A 21579-nucleotide genomic window follows, 5' to 3' on the forward strand; every position below is an offset into this window, starting at 1 on the left:
ACTGCCTAAGAGGGGCCGGGCCTGTTCCAGTCATGCTTCAGTGATTCCCTATATAATCAACCAAATTTTCCCCAAAAGGGGGGGGGGGGCGGGCCCTCTGGGCCCCCCTAAATCCGCCTCTGGATTTGTCACTAGAACTTAAACACCAATTTATAAATCCTCATCCTCAATGTACTAAACCACAAAAAGGGAGATGTGGTATGATTGCAAATGATACAACTATCCATAAAAGACAACCGGAAAAGGATGGTTACAGTTACAGGTCATCGTATGGCCTTCAATAATTAGCAAAACCAATACCGTAAAGCTATAAAAGGCCACGGGATGACAAAATGTGAAACAACTCAAAAGATAACTACAACATTTACAACAAAAAATAATAAACAATTATAGCAGACAGCAACCGAAGACAACCGCTGGATTACAGACTGGTGCTTTGCTTGGGACAGGAACATATAGCATGTGGCTGGTCATGGATGACATGTTAATGATCTCTCAACCCTTTCCCGACCTGCGACAGTGGAGAAACAAAATAAGCATACGAACATCCATGTTTACTTGCCGATATTGAAATCATGTGGTCGATCTATCATTGGAGGCAGTATAAGTTTGGAGTACATCTTGCACAGCAACGTCAGAACGGTGCAGCGAATAAAACACTATCTTGTGCAGTACATTCAAACCTGAGCAAAGACATGAAGAAGTATATGACAATAAAATATCATCTCTTGATCAAAGATATAAAGAAGTATATAACAATAAGATATCATTTCTTGATCAAAGATATAAAGAAGTATATAACAATAAGATATTATTTCTTGATCAAAGATATAAAGAAGTATATAACAATAAGATATTATTTCTTGATCAAAGATATAAAGAAGTATATAACAATAATTAAGATATCATTTCTTCATCAAAGATATAAAGAAGTATATAACAATAAAATACCATATCTTGAAAACTAATAGTAATAGTAAACTATTATTCAAACATATAAAAACTGAAATTAAACAAGATATCATTTGACATGCCCTAATCTTAATACACAAAAAACTTATATGCAAATTTAGAATAAGCAATCATCCCCTCGCTATTGAAAATAAGAGATATAAAACTATTCCACACCATCAAAGACATCGAAATAAGCGCAAAGTTCTTGACGAAGAATCCCATTTTTTGTAAAATAAATAAATGATTTAAGACATGTCATTTTAATCCAAATACTAACCAGCAAGTGAAATCTGTATAAGTTCTTTTATTACACAGTCTATGAAAACGAGGTCAGGGGGCACTTGAAGTCATTTGTTGTATTGTGCGTTTTATAAATATTTTATTTTATGTAAATGTTATGATGATGTTGCTGTTTAAATTGTAATTTGTATGTAATTATGTCTATTTACAGTGTTGAACAAATATAGTTGTGGTGACCCTTGTAAAATATTTACCGAATAAAAGATTTGATAATATGTGTACGACCTGAACATGATGTTATGTTAAAAATATACTTTACGTTGATATAACTGAATGATTTACTATGCACATCTGTTGGTATAAATAAAAAGATATGGTATGAGTGCCAATGAGACAACTATCCACCCAAGTCACAATGTGTAAAAGTAGACAATTATGGGTGAAAGTACGGAATCCGATTTCAACACGGAGCCTTGGCTCACACCAAACAGCAAGCTATAAAGGGCCCCAAAAAAGACTAGTGGTGCCTTTTTAATCCACTAGTAAACGTTTTTAAGTTTCGGGGGCAAGGAATCGTTGCTTTAAACTGTCCGTCTGTCTGCCGTCAGAATATGGTAGTTTTTAACATGTTTGTGGGAGCTCAATCCTCCCCTAATCTGCACTATCAGTTTAAAAATAAAACATGAGAACAAACTGTAATATTAGTATTCAGTTGGAAAGGACTAGCTGTTCTCGTGATATCGGTACTAAGCACACAAACAAAAAATACAAGAGAACTTGCATTTACTGAAAATTATGGTTCAAAGCAAAATTTCAACAAATAAATAAACCATGTTCTTTCGACTAAAATGTTTATCAGTACATTTGCGACGGATATTTTCATAATCAAATCAGTGCCATTTTACGGCAATATCACTGGTATTCATGAGGGTCTGTTTTGGGTCCTTCATTTCTAGATTCTTTAATTTTTTAGGCCATTTTTCTCTATTCTTTATACTCCCCCCCCCCCCCCCCCCCCCCCCCCCCCCCCCCCCCCCCCCATTATTCTCTATTCTTTATATTTTAGCACCTCATTATTCTCTCAGTATTCTTTATTTTTTTGGGCCATTTTTCTCTATTCTTTGTATTTCACCCTATTATTATCTAATCTGTAAACCCCGATCCACACCTTCATGCATGTCATGGACCATTTATCTATTCATCAATGTGTGATTCGGGAAGCATAGATTGTCAGTGCCAGCTGACTTTCTACTTGTTCAGCAATGTGTGATTCGGCAAGCATAGATTGTCCATCCCAACTTTCTACTTGTTCAGCAATGATTTGAAAAATTAGTTTCCGAAAAGGAATAATAATTGATCATACTTGATCATAAGAAAGTAACACACCATGCAGGTGTCATAGTTGAGCAGGAACTGCTGCGTGACCCATCTTGAGCACCTGATGTCACTTCCGGTTTTAGAGGCGCTTCGTGTTGCTTGGTTGTGTTTTGTAGCCCGTTGAATGTCTTTTCATCGTTGTTTTGGCCGTGGTGTTGTTTGTTTTAATCGATTACTGTTTCTTTTATGTCCCCCCCCCCCTTTTTAATAAAGTTAGAACATCTGTTGCACCATCAAGTATTATCATTGTATATCAATGCCGAATAATCTAAATATAAAATAATATGAGATGTAATTGGTTTTCAATTTATAACGTTTAATTTACATATTGTCGATCATAAATGTTTGAAATAAATTCATCGGATGAGTACAATATATCAGATCGCTTCCATTCGTCAATATATGGCCTACATATGATTAAAAATAAGGCTTTGATCATCTCAACTGTTTTGTCATCGATTTAACATTTTCTACTGCATACCAAACCATGCAAACGTGCACATATTGTTGAATGACATCATGCAATTTTATCCTTCTATAGACGATTACATTGATTACAGGAATATATTATCCACTGTGGATTTCCCACGAAAAAATAACAAAAACTTTCACACATTTAAGACGGTGAGTCAGAATAGATCCAGGTGAGAAAATTAATTCAAGAACATGTAATTTAAAAACAAAGCAAGGATATGTTTATTGTGTATGACAAATTGTAATTACTCATTTTTTTACCGTTAAGCTCCTTATTAATTTATACCTTTAATCAGTAAATGTTTCATACAGGCCGACAGATAAGTATTTAAATCAGTATTTATTATCAATTACAGTTTTTACTGTGAAACGGGACACCTCTAAACAGTATCATATCCTATGGCCATGGATCACTTCGTAATTGCTTAACAAGGTGTAGTTTCCGGCTTTCAAACTGTCATCTTTGACACAATTTGGATAATTGTAAAGGCACACTGAAACGGTAAGTCACTTTTTTTTTAAATTTTAAGTCAGAAAACATGGGGAAAATGCTCGTTATTTTGATTTTAATTTAGGTAATGAAAGTTTTATAGTTCAGTCATGATTTTATGAACTTATTGAAATTAAGCATTTTTTATTAGAAATATCAAGGATTTGTATACAAATCCTTGGAAATATTTATGGAAATATTTATAAAAAAACCTCATCTCAGCGCCTGGTTCAAATTTCTTAACTTCCTTGAACTTGGGACCATATTTTAATTGGATTGTTGGTCTGTGTTATCAAATTATGCATGTTAATGATATGCATGCATATGTAAGTAAGTTCGAACAGTAACGACAAGCAAAATACTGACCGAATGTTTGTATGTTAATTACATGTTGTGAAACACATTTTTAGATTCGTGTACAGACAATTTGATGGATTGTCAGAATAAAATGTTATTTTAAGTCGTGAACGTTCTTTGAAATTTAAATAAACGTAGTATAACCTAATTCAAATTGGAATCGTGGGAATATGAAATTCTTTACTCAACAAGATTAATTGCTGGTGTCTTCTCTTATGTCGTACCATTAATATAAAAATAATGAGATGTGGTACGATTGCCAATGAGAAAACTATCCACCAGTGTGTAAATAAGTGGAACTTGCATGTACACTACATCTGATGTTAAAAAATCATAATTCAATATTTGACTAGTTGCTGAACTGTGAGTTTGAAGTATTTTTTTGCCGAAATAGTTACCTTTTCTGAATGTTTCAACAGAGAGAATTAAATGATATATTACATAAAAATGTCTAATTTAATACAATATCTTAACAAATCCAGGGTTAAAGCTTCAAACCTGAATGATAACTATATATATGTAGATATAATTCTTTCATATCGTATTCGGACACTAGTCTACTTGACTCTCCGAAATGTAAATATGTCTTATAAGAAAACTAAACATGACCGATACACGGCAGATAAATTTCACTGTGAAGACGTTGTCTTATGTTAAGATATCATGTTGACATTAAATGATATGGAAAATAAGATTGATGTAGATTTATGTAGACTGGAATTTCAAATACCTGTCCGAACCTAATACAGCTAGGTCACGAAAATCTCTCCTCAGGCCAGTTTTATAAATATTTTAGATGTAAAAGACGATTATAGGAGTTTCTTTGGGTCTTGGTAAGTTAGACTTTAAAATTTAAATTTATAATACACGGACTTTAATGTTAAACTATTATAATTGTATATTTGGTTTAATTTAATGTTTGAATAACTAAATTAGTAAACATTATTATCTATGTATGTTACTTGATAATATTTGAACGAGATGACCACGAAAATCAATCCGGCTTTACATTAATTCTTTTCTCCACATTTTCAAAATTTCAAACGGTTTTGTTTTATAAAATGATGCATTTTATTTGTAAATTTCCCGATAATAAGAATATAGAATTGTGTTTTAACTTATGTTGTAAAGTTGACCTTAGACAGTTGATTGTTCCGTTGATAACCTTTTGATTTTTGTTATCTCCAACGTTTGAAGCTTTTGGCTTTGGATGTAATTTGCAAAAACTACCATAGCAGAGTTAGTAAGGAAGGTCGAACTCGACTTAACATGTCAGTCTTAAAGTTTTAACAGTGAAAGAAGAGAAAACATTCAATGTCTCATTCAGGCTGATAATATTTTTTTGTTACGTGTAACTAATTTTCCAATGTGTCTTTTCGGCGATGCTTGAAACCGGGAACGATTGTGAATTGCAATCTGATTAAAATTCAGATTTATCTTTACTAGCTTTCTGGGCGAAGATATAAGCATAGCGAACGGATCTTATTTTCATTAGATTACTTAATGTCGAAAGACTCCTTATTTTCTAAATGAATTTCTCAATCTTTCAACTATCGTGCATCAGTAAAACAAAAATGAAAAGCATACTACATGTACTAATATCATAAGTAATTCGCTGAAAAAAGTTAACGGACTAGATAAGACCAGACAAAAAATATGCCTTAAACTGTCACACGGGCAGGGTTTTTAACTGGTACTTTACCTCTCTTATACTGAAAGGGTTAAATGATATAGTTGGGTTTCTATTTAACATGAATTATCAAAAGAATTGATATTTATTTGAACTTGATTTTGTAAAACCACATAAAACCACATAAAAACTCATTCAATATGTTTACTATCATGTGTATTTTTTTTCATATAAAAAGAAAACAAAACATCGACCACAGTTATTTGTCAATAAAAACAATCCTTTTGAACTGAATACTTTATTTACAAAAAATCAAACATTATAAACTTGAACCTTTTTAAATTCTGTTTCAGGTAAAATGGAGAATGTAAAAAATTTAACAAACTGTGAAATTAATCCGACAGATTACAAGCTATGTTCCCCGTATACATGTGTTACGAGAGAGACCTCATGTCGGACAGGTATGTATGATTGTTAATGTCACACACGTATGTGTATAGTCTTCAAAGTCATATCTTAATGTCTTTTTTATTTGTTTGTTTATATTTTGATGTTTATGATAGATCTTTGATTATTTCTGGTTAACTTATTCATGTTATTCACAACTTTTTGTTTTCGAGAACAATTTAGAGTATTGCATAGAAACCCATTTATTGCATGATAAAGACTATGTAGCTCCCCTAGCTAGGATTCTTTTTTTTTTTGGAAAAAGAGGGGGGGGGGTGATATACTTTATTGTCGTTGGGTTGCCGTCTATCCAATTTCTTCTTTATTCATATTACCATCCGAAAAGTGCAATCTCTCATTGAGGCCTTGGAATCAGTCGGATCACAGGCACTTGTTTCTGAAAAAATACCTATATACTTTAATATTTAAGTACTTATATTGGGGTTTTTTTTTCTGAGACAAGTGCCTGTGAGTCCGACAGAAAGAGGTTAGTTCAATTCTAATACTTTGGAAAACAGTCTGAGCGATTTATTAGTCTGGTTGGAATGGGGATATGGAATCTGTTCTGATGTCCCGTTTGGGAGTGATGGATCTAGAAACAGGGTTATTTTGACTACAAATGATGCATTTTATTGCTAGTTGAACCGACGATTTATATAGTGCCCTAGTTTGAAACTTCTCTAAAAAAGTACATTTCAGTTATTTTTTTATCGTACTTCGGAGACATTTAGGAATATATATCACTGTACAAACATTTAGTTTTTATCTATCTGGTGATAACTTTTATCTTATTCTTTTCCATTGTTTGCTAACTACTCCATCGCTTATCTTTATCATGCTTTTTAACCTTTATAGCATGTGGCCCATATGAGTATACGTGTGCTAACTTCAGATGCATTCGGGACAGTAACCTTTGCGACACTATTGACGACTGTGGCGACAACAGCGACGAACACTTTTGTCATCGTCAGCAGACGACCACTGAAGTATTGTCTACACCTGTTTTGGCGGGAATTATTGCTGGATGTTTGGTGTTCCTTGTTATTATTATTGTAGTCACTGTTTTCTTCTTCAAATGGAAAAGAAGGAGGCGGAAAACGACAGGTATTCATTATTAACACATGCATTATAAACTTATTTAAATTCAGACTTGTGTTCCTTCTTGTTTTTGCTATATGTCCTATATAATTATTATTAGATATGATTTCCGTAATGTTAAATTGCAAGAACATGCAGTGCATGTACAAAGGTCACACTAAAGTCAAATCTTATTTAATATACACAAGGAAATATAAAGGTAAATGGGTACAGCGCATTTTAAAAAGTCATAGCTTATGTATAGGGAACGTCCGGTATATTTCTGGCAAAGTATAGAAAGGGGAGAAATGGGTTAAAAACAGTCGCGGGACATTTTAGCAAACCGTCACACAAATACTAGTGGAAATTTTAGTGTCGACATCGAATAGACAATTATAGAGACAGATTAATCCCTTCACCTGTACTTTCGAAAACCGATTTTTTTGTGATAACTTAGAGAGTCAAAATTAAAATACTCACCGTGGTATCTTGAAGAATACTGAATAATGTTGGTTATGTTAAAACAGGAAACTTGAGAGAAATATGTGAAGATACCATCGACAAATAATTAAACGGTCAAGAAATCTTGACAAGATAAAGAGAAGTAACAGTTCTTTAATACTGTAATGCTATGAACAATATTTTAGAGAGGATATCTTAAGAATGCATTAAATACGACCATTGGCGATATCTTGTATTTTTTTTAATTCAGAAACAGATTAAGTGAGATCATTGGTTTTATTGTGAAAACTATCAAGACGTTAACTCCTGCATTTTAATAGATTCTAATACTAGTATTTAATGCTGTAAATGACTTAACATGGATGTATCATTTGTCGCTAAAATTGGAATTGATCATTTTACTGTTACAAATCTTTCCCAAAAAAATTGTCCTCACGATTCACTAAAATGTCCTCTACCAGGGTTAAACCGGTTTGACAACGGCAATCCTAACTTTTGCATCATTGTAGTTCATGATTCCATTAAACCTCTGACACAGAAGGAAAGAACAGTTTACACAAACAAAGTATAATATAAGATAACAGGTTTGAACCTCAGTAATATAATTGGGCAATATGCACAATAATTGGACAATATCTGACACAGTATCGTTAGTTTTTAAAATAAGTGTAAGAAACAGTCTACATGACGAGGTCCAGGAAACCATCAAAGAATAGTATGGATAAATAAGGTCATCATAAGGTTAAGCCGTTTGGTTTCAAGATGCACTGAAAAAAGACATTTATTAATTACTTTTAATACTATAAATATTATTCTTTTAACAGGAAAAGATCATTCCAAAGATTGTGAAATGAACAAAGAAGATCATCTGCATGAAAACAAAGCGTTAGTTACAAGTGCTTCTATGGAAGATTCAAATGAACGCCCTACTACAAAAAAGGAGGAGACAGTTTCAAAACCTAACGAATTTCACACACCTCTCAAAGACAAGTTTCATATACCTTTTGAGTTTGAGGAAGGTTTACTGTGCACTTCTACTCCAAAACAACCTCTCAGACAGCTTTTGATGACTATTAAATCAATAGATGATGATGATTAATAATAATGGAATTAAAAATATTACCTTATTAAATTGCTTTTACTCAGGTCTTCCCACTTATATCGTTTGGAGCAGAATGCTATTGTTTTAATCAGGCTGTGTGAAAAGATTAAAATCTTAAAGTAATTGGCTTGATACTTTAATTTCTTTGTTTCTTTGTTCAAATAATTGGTAACCCTGTTGATAGCTGATTTTTTTTTTTATTTTAACAACATGCGGCTAAAATAGGCAAAAGTGGAAGGTTTGCCCCCACATAAAAGTTGTTTGAAGCTGATTGAAATAGACCCTGTGTCAACGCTTCTCTTACTAGAAGGCGAAGCATGGAAATAGGATCTGAATACCATAATTACAGAATTAATTAATCACTGATCCGATAATTTTTCTTTAAGCATCAATAAATCAGTCAGGGGAATTACTGGAATTAGTGATTTTTAAATCACTCATTTAAGTAGCATTTTAGAAATTCTGTGATTTTGTAATTTTACCAAAATTTTAAACATAAAGGTTTAGATTATAAATAATTATTAGTAAATTTGAAAAAAAAATGGACCTTTTGTTTCTTGTAAGTAGCGATGTTTATACCTTTGATGCAATCATTCATCAGTAAAACCTAAATTTGTTGAAAAAAATGCTTTAATGAAGGCTTTACATAATGATCTAATACAGATTTTCCCAGCAGTGGGAGTATTTTTCCTGTAAAATTCAAGGTTTCAGCTTACAGATTATGTAATAAAACTTTACTGTTCGCCAGCAAAATTTTACTGTTGGAGGGTATTGAAAATAGTGGGGGGTAATTAAATAAATAATACTTAACGGTAAATAAGTGATTTCTTGAAAGAAAATAGAGGTATGATACTTAAACAAGTGATTTTCATGTCATTGCCTGACAGACCGGTCATCCTATAAACACAGATGTTGGTTCTGATAATTTTAGCAACATAATTAGTCCCAGGATCATTAATATTATATATTTAAAGCTACAATAAGATAAAATCACTTAGTCTAGTGATTTGTTTGTACTACTTAAATAGGTGATTATTAAAGAAAGACAACTCTTACTTCTAACATTTCTGGACAAAATGTTTCTTGAAGCAGTGATTTAAGAAGTCGCTCATTTAAGTAATTCCCCTGACAGATAAATTGTATTTTCTGATAAATAAAAAAGTAAAAACAACAGTGACAGCAGTATCTATCTGTATGTTTGCTAGAGTTACTTAGAGTGTAAAGCCTGGTGATTATTGAATAACTGATATGCCATCTTGGCTTCTGATACTCCTGTGTTAGCATAAGACTAGCTATTTCAGCAAATAATAGTTGACTGTTTGTCATGAACAGTTTATAATACTGTAAACCAATTGTTTTCTAATATTTAGTTCAGAGCAAAACTGGCAATAAAAATATTTTTAAAAGGCAGAATTTGGTGCATCAAATAAGTTTCTTTAACTTTTGTAAAAATGGCTACAATACAATATGGGTAGGAGTCATAAAACGTTTAAATAAATACAAGAAAATTGGTGTTATAAAAGACTTTAATAAATATATTGCACATATTTTAGATGCACCACAGACAAAATATATTAACAATGCAAAACATATAAATCAAAACAATTAAAATAATCTGCAAAATTAACTTGGCAATGTTATACAATGAGATAATATTTTCAAGCCTACTTCAATCTACAAACATTCTAATATTTATCCATATATTTCTGGTAATGTCAATGACATAAATTTGGTCTTCTTTTTACATATCACAGATTTAGAATTTTAATTCTAGAAATTATTTTATATTGAATTGAGTTGATTCATGACTTCATCCCATCCCTAAACTCAAACATTTGGTAAGCATACATCTTTCCTATACAGGATTTATATCACAGAAGTTTAATATTTGGATATTTATACCATAAATTCAGAAATTATTACATGCATATTTATTTCTGTAGTTGCTAATCAAATAAAATGCAAACTCTATAAATATGCTTTATATAAATGCCAATTTAATTATTGGGATAAGTATCATGGCTTAACTTATAACTGTATAATGATCAATGTACACTTTAAGGCAGTAACTGTATTCTTCACAAACGTCAACAAAACATGACAGACCAATAACTAAGATGTAACACAATTTTAACAACTACTCTGTCACAAACCAGAAAATTACCATCTTATAATCATAATCATACAACAATTATGTATGAACTATAAATAAGATATTATGTGTTTTTTCTATGATTGTATGATATCTACTGGTAATTATGAACCATTGCCATATTCCTTTCGGTTGTCTTTTCATTAAATTTCACTACAAATTTGTTTCCACTTATAATAAAGCTTTTTGGAAAAGTTTCTGTCACAAGATCTCAGATACCAATATGAATAATATTGTTTTTCTGACATCATATGTAGGTAATGATTAACATTATTTTGTTCTGAGTTTAGTGAAACTTGAGTTTTTATATTCACTTTAATCATAACATATCATCCACATAGTTTCTTGTGAAAGAAAAAGTTGTCAAGTAAAAAAGAAAATTTAACACAATCTTATGCTGATACAGAATTTCTTAGAAGACTATCTCCATAGAAACACATCATTTGAAACTTCATCTGTGATTTATACTTGTTCAATAGATATTCTAACAGTCTGCAAAAAAGCAATAAAGTTATACTCATTTATTTGAGATTTCTTTTTATCTAGATTAAATTAATAATATGAAGATCTTTCAAGCATTTTCAAAATTTAATGTTTTTCTTTAAATTTCTAATATAATCTTGAGGAATTTGGAATTTCTACCATAACTGACAATATCATCTCTAAATATAGAAGATTTAAGTAAACAAAATTGTCACATATACATATTTTTAATTTGTCACCAAACAAAGGTATAGACATATTAGTGTATCATAAAATATCTATGCAATAAAGGAAATAAAAGACTGCTTTGTATAGACATATTAGTGTATCATAAAATATCTATGCAATAAAGGAAATAAAAGACTGAACATTTTCAAAGTGGCAATAAATTTCTTACTTTTTATCTTCTGGTTTCATACTGCCAAGGTTATCCATAGCTTCTTTAAAACATGCACTGGAAAACAGATATATTTAGTTCAGACAAATATAACAATATATTATCACTAATGGTTCTTCTGATTATTTCTGTATATACAGCAATTCAGTGAATATGACTAATATTTTCCATGTGAATTTACCCTAGAATGAGCTAAAAATGCAATCTCATATATTATAAATAAAAATTCAGGCCAATAACATGTTATATGAATATACCCTAATGTGTACTAGACTGACTCACTGAGTCTGGTTTTCAACATGCAACTAGAACTCAACAGGAAGACTACACACTCTACCTGGACACATTATTCTGACTTAAAGCCAATCAGTCTTTGCTTTTACTTCTCAATGTATCTTATTTGAAAAGCAGTAAATACCAGTTTTGAAGTCTTAGATTTGAAGCCATGATTTTGAGCACCAAAGTGTGCATGACACGTACAGTAAAACCAGAAAGGCTGTTTAAATCCTTTTTTTTCTTAATTTAATGTCAAAAGTTTGTGCAAAAAATCAAAGGAATTTAAAATTAAACACTTTTCCTACAAATACTACTCACTTTGCATGTGGTGTTATGTAAAGTTTCACTGTTTCCTGTAGAGCCATAAGTTCTACTCTAGCCTGAAATACATGATACATTTTGTAATCTTAAAGAGTAGATGATTATTCCCCCATTTAATGATTACATGATCACTTGTGCATTGCTTAACATCCAGTGGCAAATGTTTTATGAATATTCAACATGAAAAACAAGTTAACTATCTGGTTTCAATACTTTAATTTACAAAAAAACTTTACCAATAAAAAGAGCCCTGGAAGGCTGCAACAGCTAATGCTTTGCAAATACTCCTCAAAATTTTTAACCACTTTCTTGATGAAACTTGGCAAAACTATTACTTCTGAACATCAAGAAATTTATGCTTAAAAAATTCTAAAGATATTGTCAGCAATCTTCATTCAGTCCCTTTAATTTCTTCTAACTTCCAATAGTTATCTTATACAAATATTTCCATTACCTGCAACTTTCCATGTTCATTAAATTCAGTAACACATTCTATAACTCTTGTTATCTCCTCTGACACAGACTCAACAACTTTCTGTGTAACCCTGGTAACAAAGGATGGGGAAACAGCAAACACTTCAGCATGGACCTCTATCATTTTCATTATCACATCTTTCAGGTAATTTCTGACTCCTAAATTAAACAGAACATTACATTTCATCTGCATTTTAAACATATAACTTGAGATAAGAAGGAAATAGAAATTGTTTGAATATTTCATTATGCTAAAAAATACAGTGCTGAAAAGCCTTCACTTTTGAAAAAAAAAGATTTTGCTTATATGTACATAAAATATAAGTTTAAATTTATATCCCAGCAAATTTTGAGGACTCTCACAGATGGAAATTTCTTAAGACTTTAAATTAAAACTAACTGTAGACCATCCCTTCAAAATATGTCTCCACTCCACTAATTTCAAAATACTTGTTAACATACAAATTTGTGATTTTGTATCCTGCTTTAAAACCTTTATAGAAATTATGAAGGGGAACATACTGTTATGTATATGTTCACAAAATTCTACCACAAAAAATATTGTTCTTCAAAGTGGCTTTGTTTTAATGTCACAGCTAATTCATTGAGACATCACATATCCTGTACTGTCCTTTTGTTTATTCAATGCAAATCTAAACAAGATAAAACTTACTTCACATATCACATATTTCACTTCCACTTAAATCAATACAGGTAGCTTTTGTTTTGTTTCACTTGACTTGCAAAGTTACTGTACATGGATAAAATGAAAATATATCAAGAAAATCTGGATACCTACCAGCTGGTTTCCTGCACGTTTTCCAATCAAATCTTCCCCTATACATATTCTGTTCAATAGCTCCCACAATAGGATTTGATTTCTCTTCTATGTAGGCTTCAAATAATTTATTATCCAATTCCTCATATCTTTCTCTGGTGGTCTGCAATATAATATGAACTGGATATTACCTTAACAGCAAGCTTTATACATATGATATTCCAGAAACACATATTGGATTGGTACCTATGTTTATGGACCATAATTCCCTGAGGGTATTAACCATTGATGTGGTATTGGAAGGATTCAAATGATATTCAATCTAAATTTCAATGCATATAATTATATAAACTGTACACACAGAGATATGTCTAGCCTTTTTGTTATTTTGATAATGCAAATGTTGAAATTAAAATAGCAATACTTTAACATGTAAGGTATGCAAATATGCAAAGTAACTAAACCATGAATGAAGATAAATGGCTAAACAATCTCCATGGAAATGAGATGTGCCAATGCTAATAAAACTGCATACCAAATACCATTGACTTATCATAAGTCATTCCCTTTAAATAAACCTAAACACAAACATTAATTTGTAAACTATGTAAAAGTTTCGAGGTCAATGAACCATGATGAGGGGGTGGGGTTTTATAATCATCATGGAAACAAAACTTGCAAATGGCAATAAATTTGCATACCAAATATCATTGACTAAACATTAGCGGTTCATCTTAAATTGATCTAATCACAAACATGTAAACTAAGCAAAAGTTTCAAAGTCAATAGACCATGACTGAGGGGATGGGGCCAAATGCTAATACAACTGCATACCAAATATCAATGACCTACCACTAGTGGTTCACTATAAACTAGACCTAATCACAAACTAATACATTTTTGACACCACCGACGCCGGAAACAGCATACCTATGTCTCGCTTTTTGACTCCGTCAAGGCAAGACAATAATACTAACACAGTTTTCGTCATTCTTGATAGGTCTGAAGGTATTATAAGCGCAGTAACCAGCGCTTTTATAATAGAATGATTCAAATTATACTTTGTTTATTCATTTCCAGTTCATGAAATTACATAATTGTGCTAAAACTAAGGTTGCTACCTTCTCAGGAAAGGTATTCTTTATAAAAAATAGATGTGGTATGATTTCTAAAGAGACAACTCTCCACCAAAGACCAAATGATGTACAAGTTAGCAACTATAGGTCACCATACCGTATAGCAAGCTATAAAAAACACCAAAATGACACGTTAAACAATTCAAAAGAGAAAACTCAAGGCCTGATTCATGTACAAAACAATAAACGAAAAACAATTTATATGATATATAGCAACAAACGACAACCACTTAATTACAGGCTCTTGACTTGGGACAGGCACATTCAGAATGTGTCAGGGTTAGAGATGTTTACGAGCCATGTTTATTCAAGTTTTCGAAGAGTTTTGATGCCTTACCTGTAAGGCTTTATTTACTTCTTCATTTCCATGTTTATTTAGGTTTTCTATAATTCCAGGTTTGACTTTTAATGCCTTACATGTAGGGCTTTATTCATTTCTAAATATTCATGTTTATTCAGGTTTTCTACAAGTCTAGGTATAACTTTGTAAGCCTTACCTGTAAGGCTTTATTCATTTCTACAAATATATCCATATTTATTCAAGTTTTATACAAGTTGAGGTACAAATTTTTATGCTTTACCTGTAAGACTTTATTTATACATATCCATGTTTATTGAGGTTTTCTACTATTCTTGGTATAATTTTCATGCCTTACCTGTAAGGCTTTATTCATTTCTACATATCCATGTTTATTCAGGTTCTCTATGAGTCTAGGGATGATCCTTTCCATGGTGTGGCTACAGTTACTTAACATTATAATCAATCTTTTATCCTGAAATTAAAATAAATTTTATCCATAGAAATATCAATATATACATCATATAACCTACACAAATTAAAGATAATTCTGATAGGATTTGTTAAAATTGGCTCTGACAATTGTTTTCGAGAAAAATAATTTTGAAAGCAATTCTCAATAAGGTTAAAGGTCCAGAGTAAATTATATGCTTAGCACTTGCAACCATCTTTGATGTTGAGTAAGGTCATTTGGAAATTTAGCTAATCTCTTTAAAAGAATCATGAATTAACAAATGTATATCATGACTTGGTCATGACTTATAAAATTTATTTTTGTTTGGCTAGTATACGGCTTATGCAAATACCAAATATAGATTTGCCACTTTAATATAATTCAGAAAAAAAATCAAGGTTAAGGCCATCTTTTTTACTGGATGTTTTCCCTATCACAACCACACTTTTTCTGTCATAAAAGTGACACAAGGAGTAAATGCTATAAAAACAAGCCCTTATTGAATACCCCTTCACCAAAATATTTATTACTATGAAGGTTATCTTTTTCAAATTGTTTTTCATATTTAACTAAATTGCATTTAAAAAATTGTATCATTAAATAATTTATTTTACCAAAAAAGAATTTAAACTGATTGATTAATAAAATTTAAAAGGTTGAAGAATGAAAAAATCAATAGAACCACATTGTCTACATAAGTACAGGTCTGCGCATAGTTTGAATTTAGTTATGCATCAGAAAAGTTTCAAAATGATGAAAGATACAAATTTAGATAATTTATACCATGTATCTTAAGTTCATTTCAAGTATTTACTTGAAGAAATAACGTATAATAAAAGACTTAAAATCGATAATGCTTGACAATATTAAAGAGTTAAGCCCAAACATTTATCATCTGATGTTCCACACATCAAACGATGCACTGTCAATTGACAGAACTATCTATGTATGAACTAATGTCAGTTCACAGAATCGACATCAAAAGTACAGAGTAATCATTTCGTGTCAGTGTCATTGTCCCAATGTCGACTTTGATTCCACAATGATTACCTTTATTGCCTCAAGTTACAAAGTCTTTTGTGAGATTAAAAACAGGGTGCAAAAATGTCTGACTAGCTCAAATTTGTTTTGGAAGCCCTGATGTATATAAACCTCCTCAAGTTTATTAAAACAAATCAATGTCCATAAAAATATATAGGCCCCTTTCTAAATTTTCCTTTAAATAAGTATCATTCATTGCTAAAATTGATGAAAATATTTTGTTCCATTGGAAATTATACCACATCTCTTTATTTTTATATTCATTGCAAAAAAAGATGATTTAAAGTTTCCCGTAGTAAACTTTCCATTTTTTGTTTAGCAACATTCCAGTTCTCAACTAACAAAAAAGTTTTAAAAATTAAATTTCTTTGTTGGAGTTTTGTTTAAATGAATGGAGGACAGCAGATTAATATCTATTCTTATCTTTTTAATTGAAAAGTCCACATAACATTAAAACAATATTTTACACTAAAAATGGGAGTTCACCAGCACCTGTTGAATATTCAATATGATAGGATCCCTGAAGTGGAAACCTCTGGTATTCAGGGTGGTTTTAACAAAACAAATATAATGCAAAACCTCCTATGACAATAACGCTTTAGAGATTGCTGCAGTTATTTAAATATGTTCAAAATTGTTCTTTCATATTTACCGTAGGGTATTTCGATAAATCAAGAAATTTGGCAGGGTGGTATTATGAATTTGAAATATAAAAATAATTCATCACTCTGGTATCTTTCTGCAAAACAAAAGCATTTAGTATTTTAAGACCAAAGTTTACTTACAAACTGTAGGGAATGTTCCTCGAAGTCCATACTAGATGTTGAGAATCTTTTCTTTGAGTCGTCTGTTATACTGTAAATAACAAATGTTTAAAAGAAGTTCTTTGGAAATGCATAAAAGGAGACATGGTATACATCAATAGGTTAGCAACCAAACAACATAACATAATCAGAAAAGAGATCTATACTGGGAAATAGTAAAAAAAAAATATAAATATCTACTGCAAATTAAGAAATTATTGCATGTATTTATTATTGCGATTTTTGAAGAATGGACAAAAATGTTCGATTAATTATTGCTATTTCAGAAAAATCTGCATACATATATGTATTTGCATTAAATATCAGAATGTTTGTTCTTAGTATTGCGATTCTTGCCTAGTCGCATTATTTGCATTAATGAAACCTAACAAAAATTTCTGAATTAACAGTATATCATATTTCAAGCTGTTACCTACCTACAATTTAGACAATTGGTAAATAAATGTAACAGAGACTACCAATGGATAACAGACATATATAACAAGATAAAAACTGAGATATCCATTGACAATAATTGATATTTTTATGACTAGAAATTACAGACAAGTGATACTTTAACCCTGTTTTTTTTTTTTCAAAGGTGCCCAAAATTAATTTTAAAGGTTAGAAATTCGGACATGTATACCCATCTATTTATTACAATATGACAATGGCAAACATTAAACCACACACCATTATTTGCAAGGACAAGATGGAGGTTACATCACTAAAAAGAAGGAAAAACAAGTAAAACTGTGAGCTACTGCTCACTGATGATACCCCTGCAGGAAGTTGTTGAGTGATGAATCTGAAAACACATCTATAGCTGACTTATATAAACCCTGAAACCAAATTTCAGAAATCCTTGTCAAGTAGTTGCTAAGAAAAATGTGACGAAAATTTTCAACTTGGCTATCATGTGTAAAATAATACAAGTGTTCGGTAAACAGGAAGTTGTTGAGTGATGAATCTGAAAACGCATCACACGGTATAGCTGACTTATATAAACCCTGAAACCAAATTTCAGAAATCCTTGTCAAGCAGTTCCTGAGAAAAATGCGACAGAAATATTCATGGGACGGACGGATGGACTGACGGACTGATGGATGGACTGACGGACTGATGGATGGACTGACGGAAGGACAGACAGAGGTAAAACAGTATACCTTCCTTTTTTAAAGCGGGGGTATAATTATATCAAAGGGATATTATTCTGGAAAAACTGAACAGCACAAAAAATCTTGACTCAGTGATATTTATCTAATGGTCCTTTTCATGTCCAAATTTTGTGTGAACTGGATTTTCGAGAATGAATGAGGACTAACATAGAAAGTAGATAATAAAAATAATGACATATCCAGGGTGTGATCTTGACAGCCAAATGACGATTAAAGTCGCTAAAAATTTTGAAAATCGCCGCCCTACTTACTTCAAAGCAAATTCATATAGCCATCAAAATTGGTAAAAGAGAGACAACTCCTCGGTTACAAGTCGCACATGTAAACATAAATGGCAACTGACAAAGAAAATCAAGATTTTTGGTGATCAAGGACTAAAAGTGTGGATGATTAAAATATGATATTCATATTGTTAGAAATCACAAACATACCAAAACTGAGGAAAATTAAACAGCATAGGAGAAAGGGAATGAATAACACTTACAAATCATTTTACTTACCTGGATGATCCTCCTGACATTACAGGAGTAAAAGCTAAACAATCTAAACATGGTACAAATGCTTGTAGTAACTCTGAACACAACTGTGTAGAATCTTTCTGTACTGTTCTTTGACCAAATATCTGAAGATAAAATTACATGGACCAATTATGTTTGAAGAAGTAATTTTAAAATCATACGTGTTTCAAAATAATACATTCAGTCTCCTCTTAAACAAAATAAAAACACTATTTTCTGGTGTTTTATGTTGTTCCATTACAGTCAATTTAGATTTTTGTTTCACACTGAGTGGAAAACTTTGTTTCCTTATGCCTCGTACGGTAAAAAAATTCACCCTCAATGTGAAACAAAAATCTAAATAAAAAAAAAACCTTTCTTATATTATAAATTCATATACCCCTTCTGTGGTATTGTGCCCAATTAGAACATGGGAGATTATGGGTTCAATCTACACCTTGGTCAAACCAAATACTTGAAAATTGGTATTTGCTGTTTCTTCTATGAGCAATCAGAATAGGAGTCAAAGGGTAAAGAGGGTTGGCTTGGAATACTTTGATTTCAGAACCTCTCAATAATTTCTGAAATCAAAGAGTAAAGAGGGTTGGCTTGGAATACTTTGATTTCAGAAATTATTGAGAGGTTTTTATTAATGCCAATAATGTGACTGGGTGAGCAACACAATAATAACTTGGGTTCTGATATCTGATACATATATCTGTATGGAGATTATCCTTAAATCCCAATAATTAAACTTGCATTTATATTCATTCTTCAAAAATCACAATAATAAATGCACACAATAATTTCTGAATTAACAGTAATCTGTTCAAGTAGGCTGATCTGTCTTCCTGAGGACTGTGAACTACCACCTTAAAAATCAGGTTCTGTGTGTTGTTCCAGTACAAAGCAGGGTTTATCATTTTCACATATCTCATTAACATGTTCTAGTCCTGATATGCATGTAAAACTTGCCTCTGGATGTTGAGCAGCAATCCATCATCATCACCATCTAAATTCATACATTATTTTAAAATAAGGAAAAGTATTTATAAGCTAACATTTTAAAATACCTTTAGACAGGTTTGAAAAGGAATTAACGAGTCAATGATATACGAATAATCTTGTAATAAATTGTTCCTACCTCTGGTTCCCCCTGTTTATTCTGGACAACAACTTCATGCAGATGCTGGATAGTCTCATTAACAATGTTCTCAAATAATGCCGGCTGTAACATAAATGTTATTCTCATTAACAATGTTCTCAAATAATGCTGGCTGTGACATAAATGTTATTGTTATTAACAATGTTCTCAAATAATGCTGGCTGTAACATAAATGTTATTGTTATTAACAATGTTCTCAAATAATGCTGGCTGTAACATAAATGTTATGGAAATAAAAATTATATTATTGGTTTTCAGATGTATCCTTTTCAAATTCTCTTATAGTAACTCCAACAATAAACAATTCAAACCATTGATAAGTTGTCTTTGCATAGTATTTTTTAATGTAATAATGACTTCCTTGATTTGAAATCAGATGAAATAGAAAAGATATTTACCAATTGGGTTGTTCCCCCTGATTCATCATCCCTTTCTACAATCCATGTTTCTTTAATGTGAAGCTGTTGTATGTCTAAAATTAAACAAATAAATATACATCTGTGCTATTTTTTTTAATTAGAAACACCCTAACATTTAAGTAATACCTTCAGATATCTAGAAGATACAATGTCATTATCTATAAACAATTCAGATTTTTCTAAATATACAAAGAAATTTTATAAACCCCAAGTCCCTCTTTAATAATCAATGTTAATATTGAGTTATATCCCTATTTTGACTTTGATGTTAGAATTCCTTATGGTAATCTGCAAACTAAATAAACTGCCAATAAAAGCACTGTTCCTTTGCTTTTCGTGTGTTTTTGCTGTGCATGTACTGATTTTGTGTCATGGATGGATACACCATATCCTTTGTTTTTCTATTAAACTAAAATCAATGAATATCAGGACAAGTTTTCTATTCCTTTTGATGATAATGATGATGATGATGGCTGTTTAACCAATAGCAGCAAATGTAAATGCATATTCAGGACAAGAACATGTTAATGAAATATGAATATTTACCCTGCTTTGTACTAAACCGACACGCTCAGCCGAATTTTTAATGTGCTAGTTTCAAGGTAACAGTCTGCAAGAAGACATATCACCCTACCAGACACATTATTCTAACTCCGAGCAGTCTCTGCTCTTACTCCTTAATTCTGCATGCTAAGCGGAGAATCAGCAAATACCAATTTAAAAGCCTTTGAAAAGTCCACTGAGGCGGTCTATTCCTTTTGATAAATTTTGTTTACTTGATAGTAATGTTCCATTGACTCAATCTTATGGAGTGTCCATTTTTCAGTAGGTTTAATGTGAGTGTGTTTACATTGATGTCTTATATTTCAATAAATTTCACTAAAAAGAAATTTATAGTAGAGAAACATGAGAAAATTCACATGACAAAAGACTATACATTCTTTAAGCAGTCATTGAACCATGAAAATGAGGTCGAAGGCAATGGACATATAAACAGACCAAAACTTTGAGACATTAAGCATCTGAATACAAGGTACTAAACATTCAGGTATTCGACTCCCTGAAATATCAAACTTTATACAATTATTTATGCTTAT

At 31.3% G+C, this 21579-nt stretch overlaps 2 protein-coding genes across 7 annotated transcripts in view; one reads left to right on the forward strand and one right to left on the reverse strand.

Moving 5' to 3' along the window:
- The first annotated feature begins 3055 nt into the window (after nt 1–3055).
- LOC127701764 (uncharacterized) lies at nt 3056–8733 on the forward strand. Of its 6 annotated transcripts, none has more exons than XM_052205730.1 (5): nt 3056–3215; nt 3402–3547; nt 5876–5983; nt 6825–7073; nt 8333–8733. In XM_052205730.1, exons 3-5 carry the CDS (start codon nt 5881–5883, stop codon nt 8605–8607), a joined length of 627 nt encoding a protein of 208 aa, XP_052061690.1. In that variant the 5' UTR covers nt 3056–3215; nt 3402–3547; nt 5876–5880; the 3' UTR covers nt 8608–8733. The 6 variants fall into 6 exon arrangements, with proteins under 6 accessions (XP_052061690.1, XP_052061692.1, XP_052061694.1 ...); XM_052205732.1 differs by having other exon boundaries at nt 3056–3195; XM_052205733.1 differs by lacking the exon at nt 3402–3547 and adding an exon at nt 4689–4725 and having other exon boundaries at nt 3199–3215.
- A 1385-nt stretch (nt 8734–10118) lies between these two features.
- The window catches only part of LOC127701762 (exocyst complex component 2-like), a 38154-nt gene continuing 26693 nt past the window's right edge, over nt 10119–21579 (reverse strand). The window contains exons 19-28 of the mRNA XM_052205726.1: nt 20462–20535; nt 20043–20126; nt 18902–19023; nt 17206–17275; nt 15284–15400; nt 13513–13654; nt 12694–12872; nt 12237–12298; nt 11643–11699; nt 10119–11254 (exon numbers count right to left, since the gene is read on the reverse strand). Of these exons, the coding sequence (XP_052061686.1) occupies nt 11155–11254; nt 11643–11699; nt 12237–12298; nt 12694–12872; nt 13513–13654; nt 15284–15400; nt 17206–17275; nt 18902–19023; nt 20043–20126; nt 20462–20535 (1007 nt within the window). The 3' untranslated portion in view covers nt 10119–11154. The remainder of the gene's footprint in view (nt 11255–11642; nt 11700–12236; nt 12299–12693; nt 12873–13512; nt 13655–15283; nt 15401–17205; nt 17276–18901; nt 19024–20042; nt 20127–20461; nt 20536–21579) is intronic.

The sequence above is a fragment of the Mytilus californianus genome, unplaced genomic scaffold, assembly GCF_021869535.1.
Source record: "Mytilus californianus isolate M0D057914Y unplaced genomic scaffold, xbMytCali1.0.p SCAF_5, whole genome shotgun sequence".
Classification (NCBI taxonomy): domain Eukaryota; kingdom Metazoa; phylum Mollusca; class Bivalvia; order Mytilida; family Mytilidae; genus Mytilus; species Mytilus californianus.